General features: G+C 45.2%; 1 protein-coding gene across 2 annotated transcripts in view; it reads right to left on the bottom strand.

Annotated features, from left to right (window-relative positions):
• LOC136942989 (SH3 and PX domain-containing protein 2A-like) overlaps window positions 1–18,478 on the bottom strand; it is a 38,414-nt gene that overhangs the window by 4,783 nt on the left and 15,153 nt on the right. Inside the window, exons 7-13 of one of the 2 annotated variants that reach the window (XM_067236088.1) lie at window positions 13,553–13,681; window positions 5,369–5,482; window positions 2,845–2,928; window positions 995–1,112; window positions 483–814; window positions 278–327; window positions 46–165 (exon numbers count right to left, since the gene is read on the bottom strand). In XM_067236088.1, coding sequence (XP_067092189.1) covers window positions 46–165; window positions 278–327; window positions 483–814; window positions 995–1,112; window positions 2,845–2,928; window positions 5,369–5,482; window positions 13,553–13,681 — 947 coding nt within the window. The remainder of the gene's footprint in view (window positions 1–45; window positions 166–277; window positions 328–482; window positions 815–994; window positions 1,113–2,844; window positions 2,929–5,368; window positions 5,483–13,552; window positions 13,682–18,478) is intronic. The other variant, XM_067236089.1, reaches the window with a different exon arrangement.

Here is an 18,478-nt window from a genome sequence, read left to right as displayed (position 1 = left end):
AGACCAATAAAACTATATTATTTTAGATTCAACAAAAATTCTTACATCAGCTTTCTGTCCTCCATTAAAACTGATTCCATCTGCTATGCCTGACTGGAACTCTGCAATGGTGTAGTACTCTGCTTCAACCGTAGGGGGCTCTGGGAGAGAAGGTAACTGAAATCCCTGGGTAAAGACAACCACACACACACAGTACTTAAAACGGTGCCACTAAAACTTTATACAGATACTTATATAAACATTCAATTTAGAATTGATAAACATATTTGCCACTGACCAGCGTTGCATCTCTTCGAGGAGGAGGCTTTTGCCTAAGGATTGGGGAGCCTAAAACAGGAGGGAGGAATTAATCATTCAAACTGTAATCAGTGTAGTTACATAGTTGATAACATCCTATTATCAAACCTATATGTTCTGTTCATTCTCCAACTCACAAATACAGTTATGCAAATCCAAAAGAATTATTGCCGGCGACAACTCACCAATCTCAATCCTGTGGGGAGCGATGCGGGCTACGGCTGGGGAGGCAGGCTCAGGTTTGACCTTGCTCTCCGGCAGAGCGGGGCCTGGGCAGGAGTCACGGCAGGGCATGGGCAGACTGATCTCCCTCCGAGCCACCTGGGGACTCTCCTCAGGTGGGCCCTCCACCTGCATGTCCCTCTCACTCAGGGTCCTCTTGTTGAGCAGGTTGCTGATCTCCATGATGTTTCCAATAATCTCCACCGGTCCCGTCACTGTCTTCTTACGGGGTGAAAGGTCATCCTTCACCTTCTTCAGGTAGGAGGCCGGGGCCCAGCCCTCCTTGTCCTGGTACCTGGGAAGGGGAAAGTGGGAGAGAGGGAGAGAGAGGGAGGGAGGGATGAGAGGGAGAAGGATGGCGAGAGGGAGAGATATAAAGAGCGTGTGTAAACATGAGCCATAATAACAGAAGATGGTTTTGTTTGGCAGGTCATTCACTGTTATGACAGTATTAAAACCCCACAGTCTCTCTTACCTGATAAACCACCATCCCTCCAGGTTCTTCTGGATGACTTCAACAATGGCCCCTTTCTCAAAGGCAATCTCATCCTTCCCCTGGCTGGAGTACGGCTGCACCGTCACATACTTCTCCTCTGCAAGGCCCAACAGAGGGCGTGGGAACACAAAGGCCACTGTCAGCTTCTCAACCTTACTGTAGCGCTACGATAACAACCCATTATTCAAACCAATGGAAAAAATTGAAGTGTTTTACAAGAGGTAGAAGAAAATGAAGCATTACTGAAAGAAAAATAAAGAGAAAGGGCAAAAAGTCCTGTAGACCTGACAACTCGTTAAAGGATGGAATGGAGGGGTGCTGACTGTTCAAAAATGTTTTGGTGAATGTGAAGAGTCTCCGATCGTATCACATTGGGGAATAGCCCTATTAACAGATCGTGGGTAACAGATTTGTGGCGGTCAGTCTTTCGGATCTCAACACTTAGCAAGACACAGGCGCCATCTTGATTTGTAACTTCCTATTGGGCTAGTGACAGTAATTATTCGTCATTAGAGACCTCATCTCAGACGATACCAGGGAGATTAAGGAGAGAAGAGACATAGAGAGAGAGAGAGAGAGAGAGAGAGAGAGAGAGAGAGAGAGAGAGAGAGAGAGAGAGAGAGTTTGCGGGATATTGGCATGCTATGTTAAAAGTCCTTGCCTATCATCCTGTAAGAATATGAAAGACCTGAATGGGAATGTAATAGGAATTCCCTTTACATGGAAAAACTATGGTCCATGTACAGCCATGTTAATAGAGGAAGAAAGGACATTTCCTGCCTGCTCTGCTTTCCTCTCTCCAGAGCTGTGAGGCTTCCGGTCTGTGTGTTTAAAGGCCTGGCAGAGCGGTCCCTGGAGGGGCAACCCTGTTCCTGTGGTTCCCCTCTCCGCCCCTTCCTCTCCCTCACCCTCCTTCACCCTCCCTCAACACACAGTCGCCAGAGGGGGAAACTCTGAATCAGATATTATGTTAACCACAACATGCATCGCCTGCATAACTTTCATAAACTATTTTCCTGCAGTCAGCACTATTTCAGCAAGATTTAGTTCCTTCAGTGGAAAACCTCTTTCTACTCCAGAGGCCACTCTTTTTTTGTGTGCTCCGTCCACAGTGTTGCCAAGCACAAACCTTGGAGCTGGACTCCAACAGCCTACAGTATCAACTCTCTGTGAGCTGTTCAACTGCATATCTTTTGGAGAAAAAAAACGAAGCTTGGCCTTGGAGAGGGTAATGTGAGCAAGCACAAACACTTTTCACCCTTTCTTCGACAGACACATGAATAAAACTCTTTATTGGCTTCATTTATCAGTTGACCAAGTTGCTCTCAACACCTCGATAAAGTCGATAAAGTCGAGGCCCCACACAAAAGTATGAACGTACATGTTTCATTTACTCATAAAACTCCAATAATGTGGTGAAATGTTACATGAGGTCTACCAAGGTCTATAACTCAATAACAGTTTGATAAGTGGACCAGTTTAACTTTAATTGAGAAAAGATTGGTATTGCACGCTGAGGTTAATTATAATAAATCGTGTACATGAGGTAATTTCAGGATGTGAAAGTAAATTCCTTTTCCAACACTGATATAAAAGTTTCTGAGTTCACATTTGCTTTTGCAGAACTGACAGGAGTTTGAATTATACTCTTTCCTTACTCGCTGACAAAGTTACAGTATGAGCGTGCGAGTTAATGGCATGTAGTTGGTTCAAGATGGTGGAGTTTCACGGGGAAAGGCGAGCATCACAGATAGGCAGAAGGAGTGTGGACGGGTAAGGTGGACAGAGAGAAGGGGACTAAACACAGTTTGAGGTTGGGGCTGGTTCACCTCGGCTCTGCTGCCTGCTGACCATCCCCCCCAACGTCCATCTGCGGTCCAGCCTCTTCAGATGGGCCTTATGGCGTTTAGGGACTGATGGAGGGACACACATGGCGAGCAGACACACGCACAAACACACGCATTAAACACACACACACACACAAACACGGCGACATGAAAGGAGAGCACAAATATCACAAACACCATGGATTCCGTTGACAGACCATTATTAGTGGGTTACATGGAAGGATGAGGACGTATAAAATAAGTGCGGCCCCGCTGCAGTATGGTGAGGATGGACAAGTGTTACACAGGAAACGTAAAACAAGGGGCCATGTTGGCTGTGGCTTGTAATTAGCAGAAGCTGTTCGCATGTTTGTCCTGTCCTGTCCTGCAGAAGCATCTGTGGCACACATTGCAGGCCATTTATTCAATAGATTAAATAAACAGGATTTCAGTGCGCAGATCAAAACGTTTTCCGACTTTTGCGTACTGGAGATGGGAAACACCCTTTGGAGTAATGTTTTGATGCGAAATTACATAATTGTCTAATTGAAGAAAATCATTTCCCATCATCTTTCATCAGTTAAATGTCTAGCAGCCATCAAAGACATTAGACTGAACTTGCAAGGTCAATTAGAAGTATTATGACCAAAAAAAACTAATTGTTTCATTCTTTGAAAAACTTAAATTGATCATCAAAGTTGACCCACATATTTAATCCATCCATAATTACAAATTAGAAGTAGCCAGAGCAGAATAGCTCTCCAAACATCGAGCCTTCAAATATTATAGCTATCACAAGTATCATATCATAGAAGCCATGACAAAGAATTACAAGTCTGAAACATGACCACTCTAAAAAGGAAGACATCCAGCTATCTGTCATGATGGGACTCTTGATCACACAGAGGGAGAGATCCACAACGCAGACTGTCTGTCGCGGTTCTTAAGGCCGTATCATGTGTTCCAGATCCCTGCCACAGAGTCCCATCTCCATCTCTGTGACAGAGCGGTGGTTTAGGCGGCTGCATGTGGCCCTGGTCGTTCCCATGACTGAGTAGACACAGGAAGGCTAATTACACGGACATATTGTCACCTTACCGCTCTGGCAACGTCTGCTATCTGCTTCTTGTGTAACCTATGTGTGTGTCCGTGTGCATGTGGAGTGTGTTTTCTTGTCTGTCAGTATTTGCGGCTACGCAGCATTTCATAAGGAATAAATTAGCATTATGTAGATAAAGCTAGGGAAGAGAAATACCACTGAGAATTGTGTGAAACTGCAGAACCGTTCATCCTGATATAGAGTTTGTTACATCCAGCATGCTTCCCTCTCTCTCTCAGCCCTGATGATATACAATGCCAGGGGGAATACGGGACCCATTGTTTTGGAGTCAAAATGAAGTACAGTTAAAGTCTTGAAAACACTGCTGGAAAATCTGAATTTTTGTTTGGAAGTGTAAGATGCAAGCAAATTAAGCATGTGCCTCTAGTAGTTTTGGGGGGGGGGGGGGGGTCAACAAGAATACATGCAGGCATACTGAAGGCACTGCAGGTAGTGTAGGTATTGTAGATAACACTGTGCGCACTGTAAATCCAATGTTGAAATCCAAGCAGCATGTATTTGACCAAAGAGAGTGACATTGCACAGGCACAGCGCCAAAGGCAATGTAGCTCAGATAACATGGAGAGGAACTGGGCTGTGACACAGCTTGGACTAGATGACTTTGTAAGTCACCGGGGAGGGTAAATTAGGATGACAGCATGATTGGATCCATTGGTCATGGTCTTTTGGCAAACCCCACATGTTTAGGTGTGTTTCTTATCAGGGTTTTGGACAGCACTGTGAGGGTAGAACGCAGGACAAAGAGCTACAGTAACCTTACCCTTCTCATCTGGAGAGATAATTATCCTCAGTGTGGGGAATCACATGATTTACCTCAGGTCCTGGGATGGTAAACATTAGACCTGACCTTAGTGTGGAGCATGACTCGTAAATATCTTCACAGTTCAATCCCTACCGTTAAAGCAGTGTAAACACACACCTCATTCATAAGTTTACCATCCACTAGCACAAGCTCCCCGGTGGTCGGTTCTGCGAACGTAGGACTGTATCCCTGCTCCCCTCTGCACAGCAGTACTGTACTATTGGACTGTATCACTGCTGCCTTCTACACAGCAGTACTGTACTGTAGGACTGGCAGGACTGGAGGGATACAAAACGTCACTCAGGGCACCTCAGCCCAGGGTTGCGGCTTGTGTGTGTGTGTGTACACAGTACGCGTGTGTGTATATTAGCACTCCTACAGTAGGTGTTTACTCAAGGCTGAATCCTCAGCTTGTTCAGCAGTGCTTACAGTGGCAGGAGCACAGAGGGGGTTGTTCACACCAGCGGCACGTCAGACACTGTCGTCAGGCGGCGGCGGTGGGTCTGGGTTTGGAGGCCACTCTACCTTGACAGAGATGGGGTAGGATGCGGGGTGTTGGGTGTGTGTGGAGCGGGGTAGGAAGTGGAGGGAGGCTGCGGTCTCACCTTCTCCAGCCCTGGAGGCGCCCAGCTCCAGGTCGTCCCGTGTTCCGCTGTGGGAGTTCAGGTAGGTAGCAGGGACCCAGCCCTGCTCCTCTGCAGTGCTCACAAACCACCAACCTGGGGGAGAGGGAGGAGGGTCAACAAGGTTACACAAGTGGGGTGAGTTAAGGTAGGTGGTGGCAAATAAAAAATTGAACTTTGTGTAATATGTTAGTTCTTGCTTTATTTTACACAGATTTTTTGCAAGATTTGTGACTTAACACAGCATCATTCAGTCCAGTTTCTTTTCAAATCAGCTACATTATGAGAGGGGTGTTTTTCTTCCATCTCCGGAATGATGTCTGTGTCCGTTTATTAGCCATGATTGAATCCAGTCTCTGTATTCCAGGAATGACCGAGAGACACGTGGACATGAGGAAAACATAGTCTTGTGTCTGTCGCAACCACAGGCTATGGCTGTCACTAAGGCCAAAACATCCCAGTGAAGATTGTCTGGTCTTGTTTTTCAACCCTGATTTGGCCTTGTTAGCCATGACATTGTCAGCATAAAAAACATTTAAAAGGGTGGAACATCATTGGCAGAACTTATGAAATGTCCAATAACAGTGTCAAAAAGCTGATAGGATTGGATTCCTGGGGATATGAGTTCATTGCTTTGTCAACCCCTTCCCGGACAAATGCCTGAGTTGAAACGGTTGTGAGCACAGAATAACTACATCAAACTCTCGAATAGGGTAAAGTTGTACTATTGTATTGATTAAAACGATTGATTAATACAGTTTTATGTTCCTAGGTCATGTGAGTCCTTCATTACTTTGTATGGGCACGTACATATGAGTTGTGCCGCCAAACAATACACAGGCCACTGTTGCTGGCCTCAGGGACTAACCTAACACTACAGTCGCTTTATGTTTGATGTCCAAACTGCAGTGGTGCCACGTGACACCTTCTCTGTGTCCCCCCGCTCCGGAGACAGCACATCTGGCCACAGCAGGAGACACAGTGACAAAAGCCTTGCAACCTCTCTGTCTGATGTTAAGCTCCACGTCTGCACTGTTTGCTGTGGTAACAGGAATCAGGAAGTATCCAAGAACTCTTGACAACCCATACAGGACAAGATTGTTCTGTAGCCTGTTCTGCTGCTCAAAGCTCCAGCATAAATACTCAAGATATACTGAAATTAAACAATATTACATGGCTATTGTACCGTATGTGTCATTTACAATTCATGGCACTGAATATATTATAATAAATACATGTATTGTATTATATATAATATAATACAAATATTATAAAGTTTCATACTTTAAATATGAACAGGTACTGTATAAGCATGCATTTCTTTTGAACTTGATGACCTGGGAACTATACAACACATGCCAGTGGCAGTGTTGCTGGAGCATCTGTGTTCCAGTCAAGTTGTGTGTGGGTCCAGAGGAGAAGGCCTCACTGTTGAGACCTGGCTACATGCCTCACGTTGGCCAGTGCTCAAGGACCTAACAAGCCATATAATGTGCTCAGTCTTTACACCAAAGCTTTGGCTTCAGAAAAAACCTGCACTAATAAATTAGACTGAGAACTGAAAGCTACAAGAAATCAAATAGTGTCTATAGAACTTAGTCCCTAACACTGAGACATTTTCCTCTCATGTGGATTGCAAACTTGTGGATTTAATAATGATATGAAAGAGTTCCAACATAAGCAAAAAACATTCTTTGTTGATATTTATTGCCTTAATTGGAGGGAAAGGTTTTGAGACCTTATGCAAGAAACTATGTATAAACACACAGTTGAAACTGACAAACCGCAGGACAACCACACAGGATAGCTATAACATACGTTTCACAGTACCCATTATACTGATAACTTTTAACTTGCTAATGGGATTTTACCGTTCCAATTCAAGAAACTGTTCAGAACACAAAATTCTCCTTTTTATATTGGCTTTCCAACTGAAGAAATTATGTCATTTGCACGTTTGCAAATTGGCAGCTGCAGTTAGAAAAGCAAATAAGAGTATACAGTGAAAGAATGTCGTATGTTAGTACTATGTTAGGTAGTATGTTAATTAAAAGCACTTAGCTAGACGTCTGAATATACATTTCAGAGAAAAAATACTGTCACTTTAAGAGGTTTGAGTAAATATACACTATTATTGATGGCTAGGACTGGCTTGACTGTATTTTTCATCCATGCACACATATGGCAGGTGCTTAGGCTGAGTTCACCCAACCTCAAAAGAGTCAATAAAAGTCAGCTTTAAAACATACACCCACTACACAAGTGCCGGTTTCCTGGCCAAGTCAGGTTTATTTCATATAAGTGTGAATCATCTAAGAACGTGTTTTTTTGTTGTACAAAAACCTGTCACCTTGTTTTTTGTGAATTTCATTCTAACACACTCAAAGACAAACACAAAAACATATTTGTAAAGATAATGTCCAAATTGTTACCAGACATTTTTACAGACAATGCCAACCCAGATGTCATTCATAAGCTCTGAAAGGTGAGATGGTATGTGGAAATAAAATATGAGGAAATATTTATTCGCCTGTTATCAGAATTTCAGGAAATGTCTGTGCAGATGTCGCTGAATAAAAATGTGTGTGTTAGTGTATGTATGTGGACGTCTGAACCATCGACCAGAAAGTTTGGACACAGTCCAGAAGTAGAGATTGAGAGCCCTACGTGGAGAGAAATACGACTACACCTGCATTTTTATCTGCAGTTCACCTCTAGCCTGTATCCGGACCTGAGTCTGAACCTCCTTCCACAGCTCTGCATGGATCTTTATCCCAGTCTGCAACTACACACATCTGTCTCATACAATTCTCTACACACATCATTATGTGTATATTAAATATGGATAAAATCTAGAAACACATGTTGTCTCCCTATCCACTGATGCATAATACAGTATGCACACCTAAAAAGATGGCTTTCAGGTTTAAACTCAGCTCTTTCAAGTTACTCTCCCCTCAGGCTTACCGGTAAATGCAGTACTGAGCTCTCTCTTGTTGGTCAGTGGTTCAGTTAGATAATACTTCGAGCCACAGCCCTGTTGAGATGTTCTCATGTAACATCACCACACCACACAATCTAAACCACCAACACTGAGCTCAGTGTCGCAACTTTTACACAGAGAAAAAAGAAATCCATTGTCTTGACAACACTGTTGTTTGTACTACAATGAAATAATCAAAAACAGCATGATCAGCATGATCGCAGAGCTGTTGGTATGTTGAGAGTTTATGTTTGACATGGCCTGCTGTGAGCTACAAAAACCGGACTGGCTGAATGACGTGGTTGCGACGGTTTTAATTAGGCTCTTCCCACCTTAACAAACTGCCTGAGTCAGCCTCATTACACAGCTTGAAACACATACTTCAGAGAACATTTGCAAACACCACTGGAAAAAAAAACATGTGGTTTCCAAAGAAAATGCATGACTATAAACTATGATTATGTAAGCTTGACACGTGTTGAAGGAGAGATCTGAGCAGCAAGCTAAGAGAGGAGAAGGTCAGCTTGAAACTGTGATGGAGCTGCAATGGATATTCCTGAAAGGAGAAAGTATAGCAAGAGTGCAGATGTTTGGCCCAGACTTCAAAGTGATAAAGTTGTGCTTGTACCCCTTGTTGCCGATTGGGTCTTTCTCCATAAGAAAGGAGTTGAGAGAGAGGCACCTTCATTATCTGCTGGAGAGGGCTTGAACCCTATTTGTCTTCCCTAGAGTATCTTCTGTCTGGAAACACTATCAGGCTAAACACTCAAGGTTGCTTTTTAACACTAACCAGCAACAGAATCAGAGCTCATCTGAGGGTAAGACGAGGCCTCATATCGAAATTCTGAACTGGAAAGCTGAAGCTGAAACTTCTTAAGATGCATAGAACGTATCACTAATAAAATATTAAACGTGTATCTTTTAATATGGTTAATGTGTTCTACAATGCCACTGAAAATTATTATTAGCAGCCCGATTCTTAGGTAAACAGTACAGTACTAAGTTCAACTTTCAAGCCTTTACAATTTCTTGGTCAATACTAGCTCATTCACCGGATTTGATATGTTGACTGTAACTTTATATTTGCTTGGTGGGCATTTCTGAGATGTTAAAATGCAATGGAGTGCAGAGCCTCAACCCCCCTGTAGATATTTGATAGCAGAATGAGGAACTGTAGGAGAAGTAAGCCATTCATTTCCAGCTTCTGTATTTATTAGCACTGTATCCAGTATCAAAGACAGAGAAACATATCCACTTCAATATACACACTTCCAGTTTTCATAAAACACTGGTTCCAATTACCAGGGTGGTTCTTTTACGAGAAGTGGGCGAGAAACGACACAAAACGACTTTTAAGAACTAATGTTGACCTAAGGAACAACCCACCCACCCACCCCCCTCCCCCCCCCCCCCCCCCCCAACCCCACCCCCCCACCCCACCCCCCCCCCCCCCCCCCCAGAACCTGAAAGGGTCCCCTCATGGAGCCCACTCTGGAGCAGGGCCTTGCAGCCTCTGAGCAGTGCAGCCTGCAGACACAGGAATCCTTGAGTACTGATAGACCACCCCTTAAAACGCTATTTAACTTTAATGGTCATTCTTAAGTGAAAGGCGCCTTGCGGAACCCTGTGTCCACGTCCACAGTCTGGACACAGCACCCTTCTGTCGCCCAATAGTGCTTAAACAGTGCACTTCAACAGCTCCTTCTCCTCACCTAGAGTAGCTCTACCTAATATGCACAGTTCTGAGAGGAAAACAAATAAATATGTTATCGTAGGCCATTAATCACCTGAACGTCCAATGTCACTGGTCATACAATGATGCTGAGCGCTGATGAAGTGCATTGTAACAAGTCTTCCAAAAACAACATTGTTCCTAGACTTCACTACTGACCGACACATGCTTTTGGTTTCTACACTGACACACATACTGTAGGGCTGTTGTAGGGGGGGGGTTCTGGGTGGGGGGGTGGCAGGAGTATCTGAGCTGCCCTCTCCTCACACAGACAGACATTCCTGGAGTTTATTTGGCAAATTACAATTCAGAAACGCTGATCTTGACTTGGAGCTGAGCCAAAGTAAACTCAGACCAGTCAGAGGAGAGGCAGAGGGATATATTCTGGGTTAGACTGGGCAAGGCTGGCCTAGCACTGCCTTTGAGGTGCAGGCAGACAGGCAGCAAAGTCACTGAGGAAAACAGACCACAAATTCCTCACCTTTCCTATATGATTAGCAGCTGAAACCCAATTGTGGACGACAGTGCACAGTGAACCCAGACCCACAGTGTAAGAAGTGGGTGTGTGGCGCTAGCTTAGCTCTGGTTAGCATCTCGCTAACACACTGTAAGCCGAGGAGGCATCCTGGAGGATCCATTAAGCCATTATAATGAACCAACCTCTCTGAACCGCTAACTTTGGCAGGAAATGGCTTTTTCCAAATTCCCCCTGAATCTCTGCCTGCACTCCTCTCTTCTCCCCTCCTCCTCAGCCAGCAAGGGTCTCTGGCCAGCTCTCCAGAAATAGGGAAATAAAGACAACACAACCAAACAAATAGGACAAATTGATTTCAATGGTACTTTGTAAACATGTTACTTTTGACAGATTCAATCTATTTCTCTGGGTTTGGTACTGAAGATCCAGTTGGTTTTCGGGAGTCTAATGACTCCCGGGAAAAAAACATTGAGCAATCATCTTTTGAAAACCAGAAAAACATTTCTTAGAAAAGATCATACATAACATATTGTGCCCTTTTAAGCACTGTTGAATAAACATGCACCTGACGCAGATAAAACAGGCCTTACCCAATACCCACTCTACAAAACATGAATCATTACGAACAGTAATGGATCATTTCAAATAACATTCAACTGTAAATAGGCCAAAATGGTAAAGCAGTATCAGACCATTGCAACGGAAAAGAGTAAGTCGACTTGGAATAGCAGCATGGAAAACTCAGAGAGCTGAGCTAGCCTATGACTTGACCTAGATTCAGTGCCCCGTCAAAGGCATATATTATCTAATACAAGGTAAGGAAATATCTCCATTACCACATTGGGCAGCACTCACTGTTCTGTATATTCCAGTGGCTTGTCTCAGAGCCAGACTATAGCTAATGCCTGTCTGCTCAGAGCAATGTGTGGCTATACCTGACAATGATTGCCAATTACAAGTAATTATGAGCAATAGCATGTTAAATTAGAAGGGTTTTTGGCGGCACTATCAAGTCGCACTGGGAACAATAAATGAGTCGAAACTGAAATGATTAATTGATGTGATAGCTTCCACAGCAATAACACTCAACTCCGATCCAGGTTCTCTTGTGTAAGACATTAATAGTAATGAATTTAATTTACAACACACTTTTCTCAACCCAAATTACACATAGCCACCAATAGGCAGAACCTTGAGGATTTGTGTATATTTCCTGGGTCTATAAAACCTTGCAGCACCTTTTAGTGATCACAAAGAGAGGTAATGCACACCTTTGAGCCACATGAGTGCATAAAGAACACATCGCCAACATGTTCACTACTTAGGCCTGTGATTCAGAGCTCAGTCTGTCAGGAGCCATAAAAGCAGCGCACTTATCCTGCTAGAAATGGATGCTAAACCAAACAAGCTCTGAAATATTTTACGCGCACCTGGATTTGTTCGCAATTGGCAGAGGGTTTGGGAGTGATGTCACCCGCGTTTCTGTGCCTCAGTCTACATCCAGTGCAGAAGATGTCCGGCTTGCTGATGGGAAGTGCTCTACTGCCCTCAGCCCTCTACCCAGGAGGTCTGAACAGTATTTACTTCAATAAAAGACTTCATCAGTGGCTTATAAAAGTGTCCCTGTGTCCACAGGATGTTTTAAACTACCCATGGAAAAGAATCCATTGTATTTTACCCGTGAATACAACCCTCCTTCACAAATGGTCTGTATTTTTCGTTCCTGTTTAGCAGAGCTTGGTTTAAACTTATTATCGGGGGAATGACCTCTCTGGTCTCTTAATAATGAACCGACTGCAGCGCAGAAATGGGAGGGAAAAAGAGAGAGGAATGCCAACCAGGTGTGAACCTTTCCATAATGGAACATACTTTAGTTTATCATGAAAGGCACCAAGATCAAGTCAGTAATGACATGGGGGTCAAAGGCACGGCTTTGAGGAGCATGAGGACCGTCCAGAGGTTCAAACCTATTACTGAGGACAGGCATGATAAGGCCCTCTGGCAGAGAGACTTCAAGGTGTTGGGATATCCGCTCCTGACTGGCTCCCCAGTGGGGTGAAGTCCTCCTGGGCCAGGCAGGAAAAACAAACAGGGGCACTCAGAGGGAGGGCAGTACAAAGCAGCCAGACTCAATCACCTCTCTTCCTCCAGGCGTCCGTGGCATGGGGTTTCACTCACACCCGTCCTGGAACCCAAATCCAAACCGCTTTTACTCTTTCTCTCTCTCCCTCTCTGTCCTCTCTCTCTCTCGGAGGAACACATGAGTCCCATTACTGTTTTACTGTCTCAGCACACCATTAAAGCTGGACGGCGGGCCCAGCAACAGGGCCCATCCATCTGACTCTCAGCTCGCTCTGGAGATGGAGGTAACCTCTTAAAGGGCCAGCCTCAGGCAGGTGCCCTTTGGGTATTCCCTTTGGCTGTACAGGGACAGAACATCACCCTCATCCTCGATGCGCTCACTGTGTTTGGGGTTGCCGGGCTGAAGGCCGCGTGATTTTACTGTTTATTTTTTGGCCATCCTCGGGGGTTAAAACAGCTGACTAAGGACTCTCTGCAGCTGGCATTAGTAAATCCAGCATGTCCTCCTCTCTTTCCATGCAAGTGAGCGGGAGATTTAATATACGAGTCTGGGAGGCATTCCTCCTGCAGAAGGCAACATTCTGGCCGCGGGCCTAAACCAACAATGGGGGAAAACAGGGCTGAGAGCAGGCCAAATCGAGCCTCCAGATGGGGCTACGCCACAACGAGATGGACGGAGAGGGAGGGGAGAGGGGGAAGAGGGACCGAGGACAAGGAGGGCAGGAGAAAAAAGGAACCAGAAGAATTGGAGCAGTAGGACAAGAGGAGGAAGAGGTTACAGGTTAGTGGGACGAGGGTTGCTTCGGCGACGGGAGGGCGTCATCTCGGCGGCTGTGCACGTACGTGTTTGTTCGAGTGCCTTGAAGGCCTGGGTGTGCTGTGTGTGCGACTTACCGCTCTCGCTCTTCTCAATCACGTCCACCACCTCTCCCACCTGCAGGCCGATCTCCGCGTTCTCCTGCTTCTCGTAGTTGGCCACCACCACGTATTGCTCCAGCAGCATGGGGTCCGCGCCGTCCAGACCTGGCGTGGATGGGAAAAAACATGCCGTCAGCCAGCTGCTGCCCGCGGGCCTGCGAGAGCGACCGCCGGACACCCGTTGCGCCATAGGCCAATTTGTCAGAGGAGCTCAGCCAATTGGAACACAAGCTGGGCTCAGTGCATCTTCCCAAGAGTCTGGCCATATAGATGGATCACCACCCAGCAGCCCGACACCCGGGGCAGAGCAGAGGCCAGGGGAAACCACGGCTCCCAGAAAGTCCAAAATTGTCCGGCAACTGGCTAGAGAGAATCCATTCTACTGCGTTGGGGGGCCTCATCCGTAGTCCAGCAGATCTGAGATGGATGAGTGGATGTGGCTGGCTAAGGAGGGGTCGTAAAGGAGGAGAGGGCTCGGCGGAGAGAGAGAGAGCTGCAGACGCTTGTGGACGGAACAGAGGACTAGAAGAGAGGAACGGTTTCCCCTGGAAAATAAACAGCCTGCTAAAAAGCCTCCTTCTCCTCTTCCTCCTCCTCCTGCTGCTCTGTGGGGCTGGGGCTGGAGGACGAGTAGGGGGGTTGTGTACACCAATCAAAAGAGTCGACACCAGAGGCCTTAAATAGAACCAGATGAGGGGGCTGGAGCTGAGTTGGGAGGGCGGAGCCTCTGCTGCTGTGAAACTCTAGAGACTTGACTCTCACTCTGTCCGGCCAATGGACAGCTACCTCTCTGGGTTAACCATCTAGGTGCCAGCAATGGCTTAGTTTCAACAACCCTAAGAAGTCTTTTTAATGGATCTCTTGACACTTGAAATAGCACTTAATCAGTCAATTAGTGGAAATGTTACATCATACTACTAATTGTAAGCACTAAATGTAACTTGTTTATATCACTAATCTGATTGTGTACTGTCCATCTTTGTTTATGTACACATGCTAGATTTTGAAAGTGCCAGGTTCAGATTTTTGAAGAGCAAAAGTAGCTACCTGTTGCATGATTTCTAAGAAACCTACACACCACTACACACCATGAAACCATGAAAATGGCCTGAAAGCACATCCAGCTGTACCTCAAACGGAGACAACCCATCTGAGCAGCAGAACTAACCAGGGTCAGCTGCAGCAGAGACTTGGTTCACACATTACTGCTGGCTCCCAATCACCTCTGGCTCAAGGTCAGCATCACTGTACATGTAGGTAACATTCACCAAATGTGAGTAGTTCTTCAGAATTACTGTTGTTCTAGGTTACAGTGGTCAGGGCAAGAATGACTGCCAAATGAAGAACTCATAGGTTCAGGTTGCACTCTGACAGCTTTTGTTTTACTGACTGTCAAACAAACCTTTGAGATAGTTAGTGGGATATTCAGTTTCAGCTCACTTAATAAAGAAAAATAGGCAGAAAAATTGAAACGCAAGTCAAACAAGATGTAATAAAAACAATTCAAATGGTGGTAAACTCAGAATCTGGAACAAGGTACAAGAACCCTCTTACATAAATGATGGAAAATAACTGCAATCCCATCCAATAAACAGGGACTTAGATAAGGGGTGATTAAGATGGCCTGGATAAAGGTGCTGTTCGAAAGAGAGGACCTGATGACATTAACTGAGACTGAAGATGCACATTTCCGTAATTTAGGATTATATTGCCATTTATTGTTGAAAGACAAAAAAATCGGGAAAGTCAGTGAACTCATAAATCATCTGGATGAGCTTGACTTTAATAGAATCCAAACTGCAGATACTGCCAGTCTGACATTGAATCAGTGTGGTTTCTCTGTGGTTTATGTAGCTTTCACATTATTTGCGTAAAAAGCATTGCTCACCGCAAGCTTGGGTGGGTAGGCAGAGAGGAGCTCATCCTATCAGAGAGAGCAGGAGCGCACCCCCACGCTGCTTGCATACCTTACTGAGAGCCCACAACCTTCACAGCTTCACTGGAGGTTTTTCAAAAGTGGAGCCTGCTTTGGAAAGTTCTGGCTTTTGTCTTTGGTCCCACATGTTTTATGATATACCTCTTTGAATCACCAAATTCGGAGCCTAGTCTATTCATCACAGCCAAGCTCCTGAAATGGAAGAAAAACCAAGGAATTTTTATGAACTGTCATGAACGATAGTAAGATGGAAGGCGGACAGCCCAAAATCAAATAAATGCCATCTCCTAAAAGTTCTGGACACTAACTTGTCAAATATGGGAAATCAGTCACTTTCCTTGATGTCATTTCCTGACACACGTGTGAAGCCCAATGGGGCGTGGTCTGATCAATCTGAGAATTTGGGAATTCACGTAGAACAACGTCAAATCATGTTGTTGAAGCACATGGCTGAAAGCCTGATGTTGCCTAGGGAGGTAAACCCTCTAAACTTTGGTCTGTATGAATGAGTAAAGGCTTTGTCAGCACACTCAGTAGGGCTGAAAAACAAAAGCTAATATTTCAACATTGTTCAGGAAATGAAATGTTTTGCATCAGCAGGAAGAAAAGACCAGGACAAGACGTACAAGTGTGAGAAAAATGAGGTGAAACAGCCTTAACCATAATAGACCTCTGTGTGTGTGTGTGTGTGTGTGTGTGTGTGTGTGTGTGTGTGTGTGTGTGTGTGTGTGTGTGTGTGTGTGTGTGTGTGTGTGTGTGTGTGTGTGATCCCTCCCCCCATATGCAAAGCACAGAGCTATTTATGAGCTCTTAAAAGAGCGCTTTCTCCGGCAGACGTTAGACTGTGATCAGATAGCCATATTAGCCACTCTCTCTGTTTATGTCTCTCCTCCCTCTGATTTATACACACACTTCCTGCCCCCACCCATGCACTCCCTATCGCCCCCTCACCTTGTCTTACCCCCCCCCCCCAACCCTCTCCCTACATACACACACGCACAGACTCCTCAACAGCAGCCCGGTGCAGGAAGACAATTGGGAACTCTGCAAGAATGCATCTTCTGAGAAGGAAACAGGAGAGTTGGGGATTTCAAAACCCGTTTGTTGGTTTACATCAAGGCATTCTCTCCTTTTCTTTCTCCTTGTCAGACGTTCAGATCAAACTCAGGGTTGGGTTGTGGAGCAGTTTGCTGCTCCCAGACATGAAGCTGTAGGCTGCAAGTTCCATGCAGCTCACAAGAGCAGAGTGTAGGACCATATGTGGACAGGAACTGGCAAAGGGAGAGGTCTTTGTTTGGACCATCAGCTGTGAGTGTGTAGGTGGATGGGGACGCAGAGGGATACTGTTTAATGTAATCCACAGATGCAATCACATCACTAAACTGCAATGCCAATTTTCTAACTTCCTCAATCCTCTGCGGGTGGAAATTGAATCTGTTGAATCTTACATTCGATTGTTTGAATGTGATATCCACAAAGACAGAAAGTTTCTGTTTGTGTTAGTGAACTCAACAAGAGACTGTTATAAATTATCTCCACATGCATACTGTACATGCAGATCCATAACATCTGTCCAAATCTTGAAATCTCTCTTGTTTCTGCAGTTGTGTTCTTTGGTTGCCTTAAATGTCCCTACCGGCCCAAGCTTTGTGCTTGAAGATTACCCCAATTGGTGAAGTTATCCCAATAAGCTTGCTAGCTGCTCCTGGGGTGGAAGGTTTTCCAGGTTGGAAATCGGAGAGCCGATTCAGTATCAGGTCAGTGTAAGTGTTTGGAGTGGACCTGCTCAACACTGCCCCTGCAGGGCTGTGAGCAGCGCCCTCAACGACACAGTCAACATGGAGAGATGTAACCATTTACAATTGTGTTTCTTTCTGCAACTTCAGAGTTTATTAAGAGGTTGACTTACTCTGACTCCACACTCTGACCTTTGAGACCGTCATTATAAGAGAGACGTTTCACCCAAGTGAGTCTGTGTGAATTCAATCTTTCAGGTGCCATGTGCTGGCTGGTGGTTTGTGAATAAAAGCCCTGTCTGGAAGGTGGGCTCAGTATTCAATGGGTGTTTATCAAGAGAAGTGTGACACAGTCAATGGTTGTTCAAGAGTTAGAGGAGCATATATTCCTCAATAATGATTTCCTGAACTAGGCCAAACACTTATTTGTGCCCTACACACATTCACATACCTCTTGAACGACCCTTTACCCCTGTGTAGACCAACACCTTGACCCCACATTTCCCCCTTCCTCTGCACATGCGCGCACATGCACGTACACACGCGCGCACAAACACACCCAGCGCTCCCTGAAGCCTCCTGAGTCCCCCGGCTCCTCTTAAGCCAGCGAGGCTGCACACATGCACAGACTCCCCCAGTCCGAGCGTAACTCTGAAATGGTTTCCACTTGCCACGTAAACTTTCTCTCTCTCTCCATCTGCTTTTCACATGCGCTGCGCCCCCGAGTGCTCGGCCTTCCTTTCACTCGCTCCCCTCGATGTGCCTCTCCATCCCTCTGCTGCTCCTCTTCCCATCTCTCCCCCTTTTCTCTCTATCTTTCTTTCACTCCACCCCTCTCTTTGCCTTCCTTTTCTCCCTCTCTCACTCTTCGCCTCCTACGTTTGCGCAAATCCACTGTCGCGTAATATTGTTCCGGAAGCTGCTTAGTATATGCCCACCTGTGAATGAACTGCGCACATGCAGCATGTAGAGAAACAGAGAGTTAACCAGAAGTTAACCAGTGCTGTGTCAGTCAACATTTTTGCAAACAGTCGCGAGCCTTTTCATTTTGCATGTTGTGCGTTTGGTTAAACTTTAACTTGCTCCTCTCGAGCTCAACAAACAAGTTACTTCACAAAACAAAGAGGCCTGGTGCGAAAGTACGCTAAGATAAACAGTGCATAACAAGTAAGGTATGTTACTTCATGACTCGAGATAAAGAGCAAGAATATGATGTTGACTCAACTGTGA

The sequence above is a fragment of the Osmerus mordax genome, chromosome 5 (genome assembly GCF_038355195.1).
Source record: "Osmerus mordax isolate fOsmMor3 chromosome 5, fOsmMor3.pri, whole genome shotgun sequence".
In the NCBI taxonomy this organism is placed as follows: domain Eukaryota; kingdom Metazoa; phylum Chordata; class Actinopteri; order Osmeriformes; family Osmeridae; genus Osmerus; species Osmerus mordax.
Note: the sequence above shows the minus strand (reverse complement) of the source record. Positions and strands in the feature narration are given on the sequence as shown.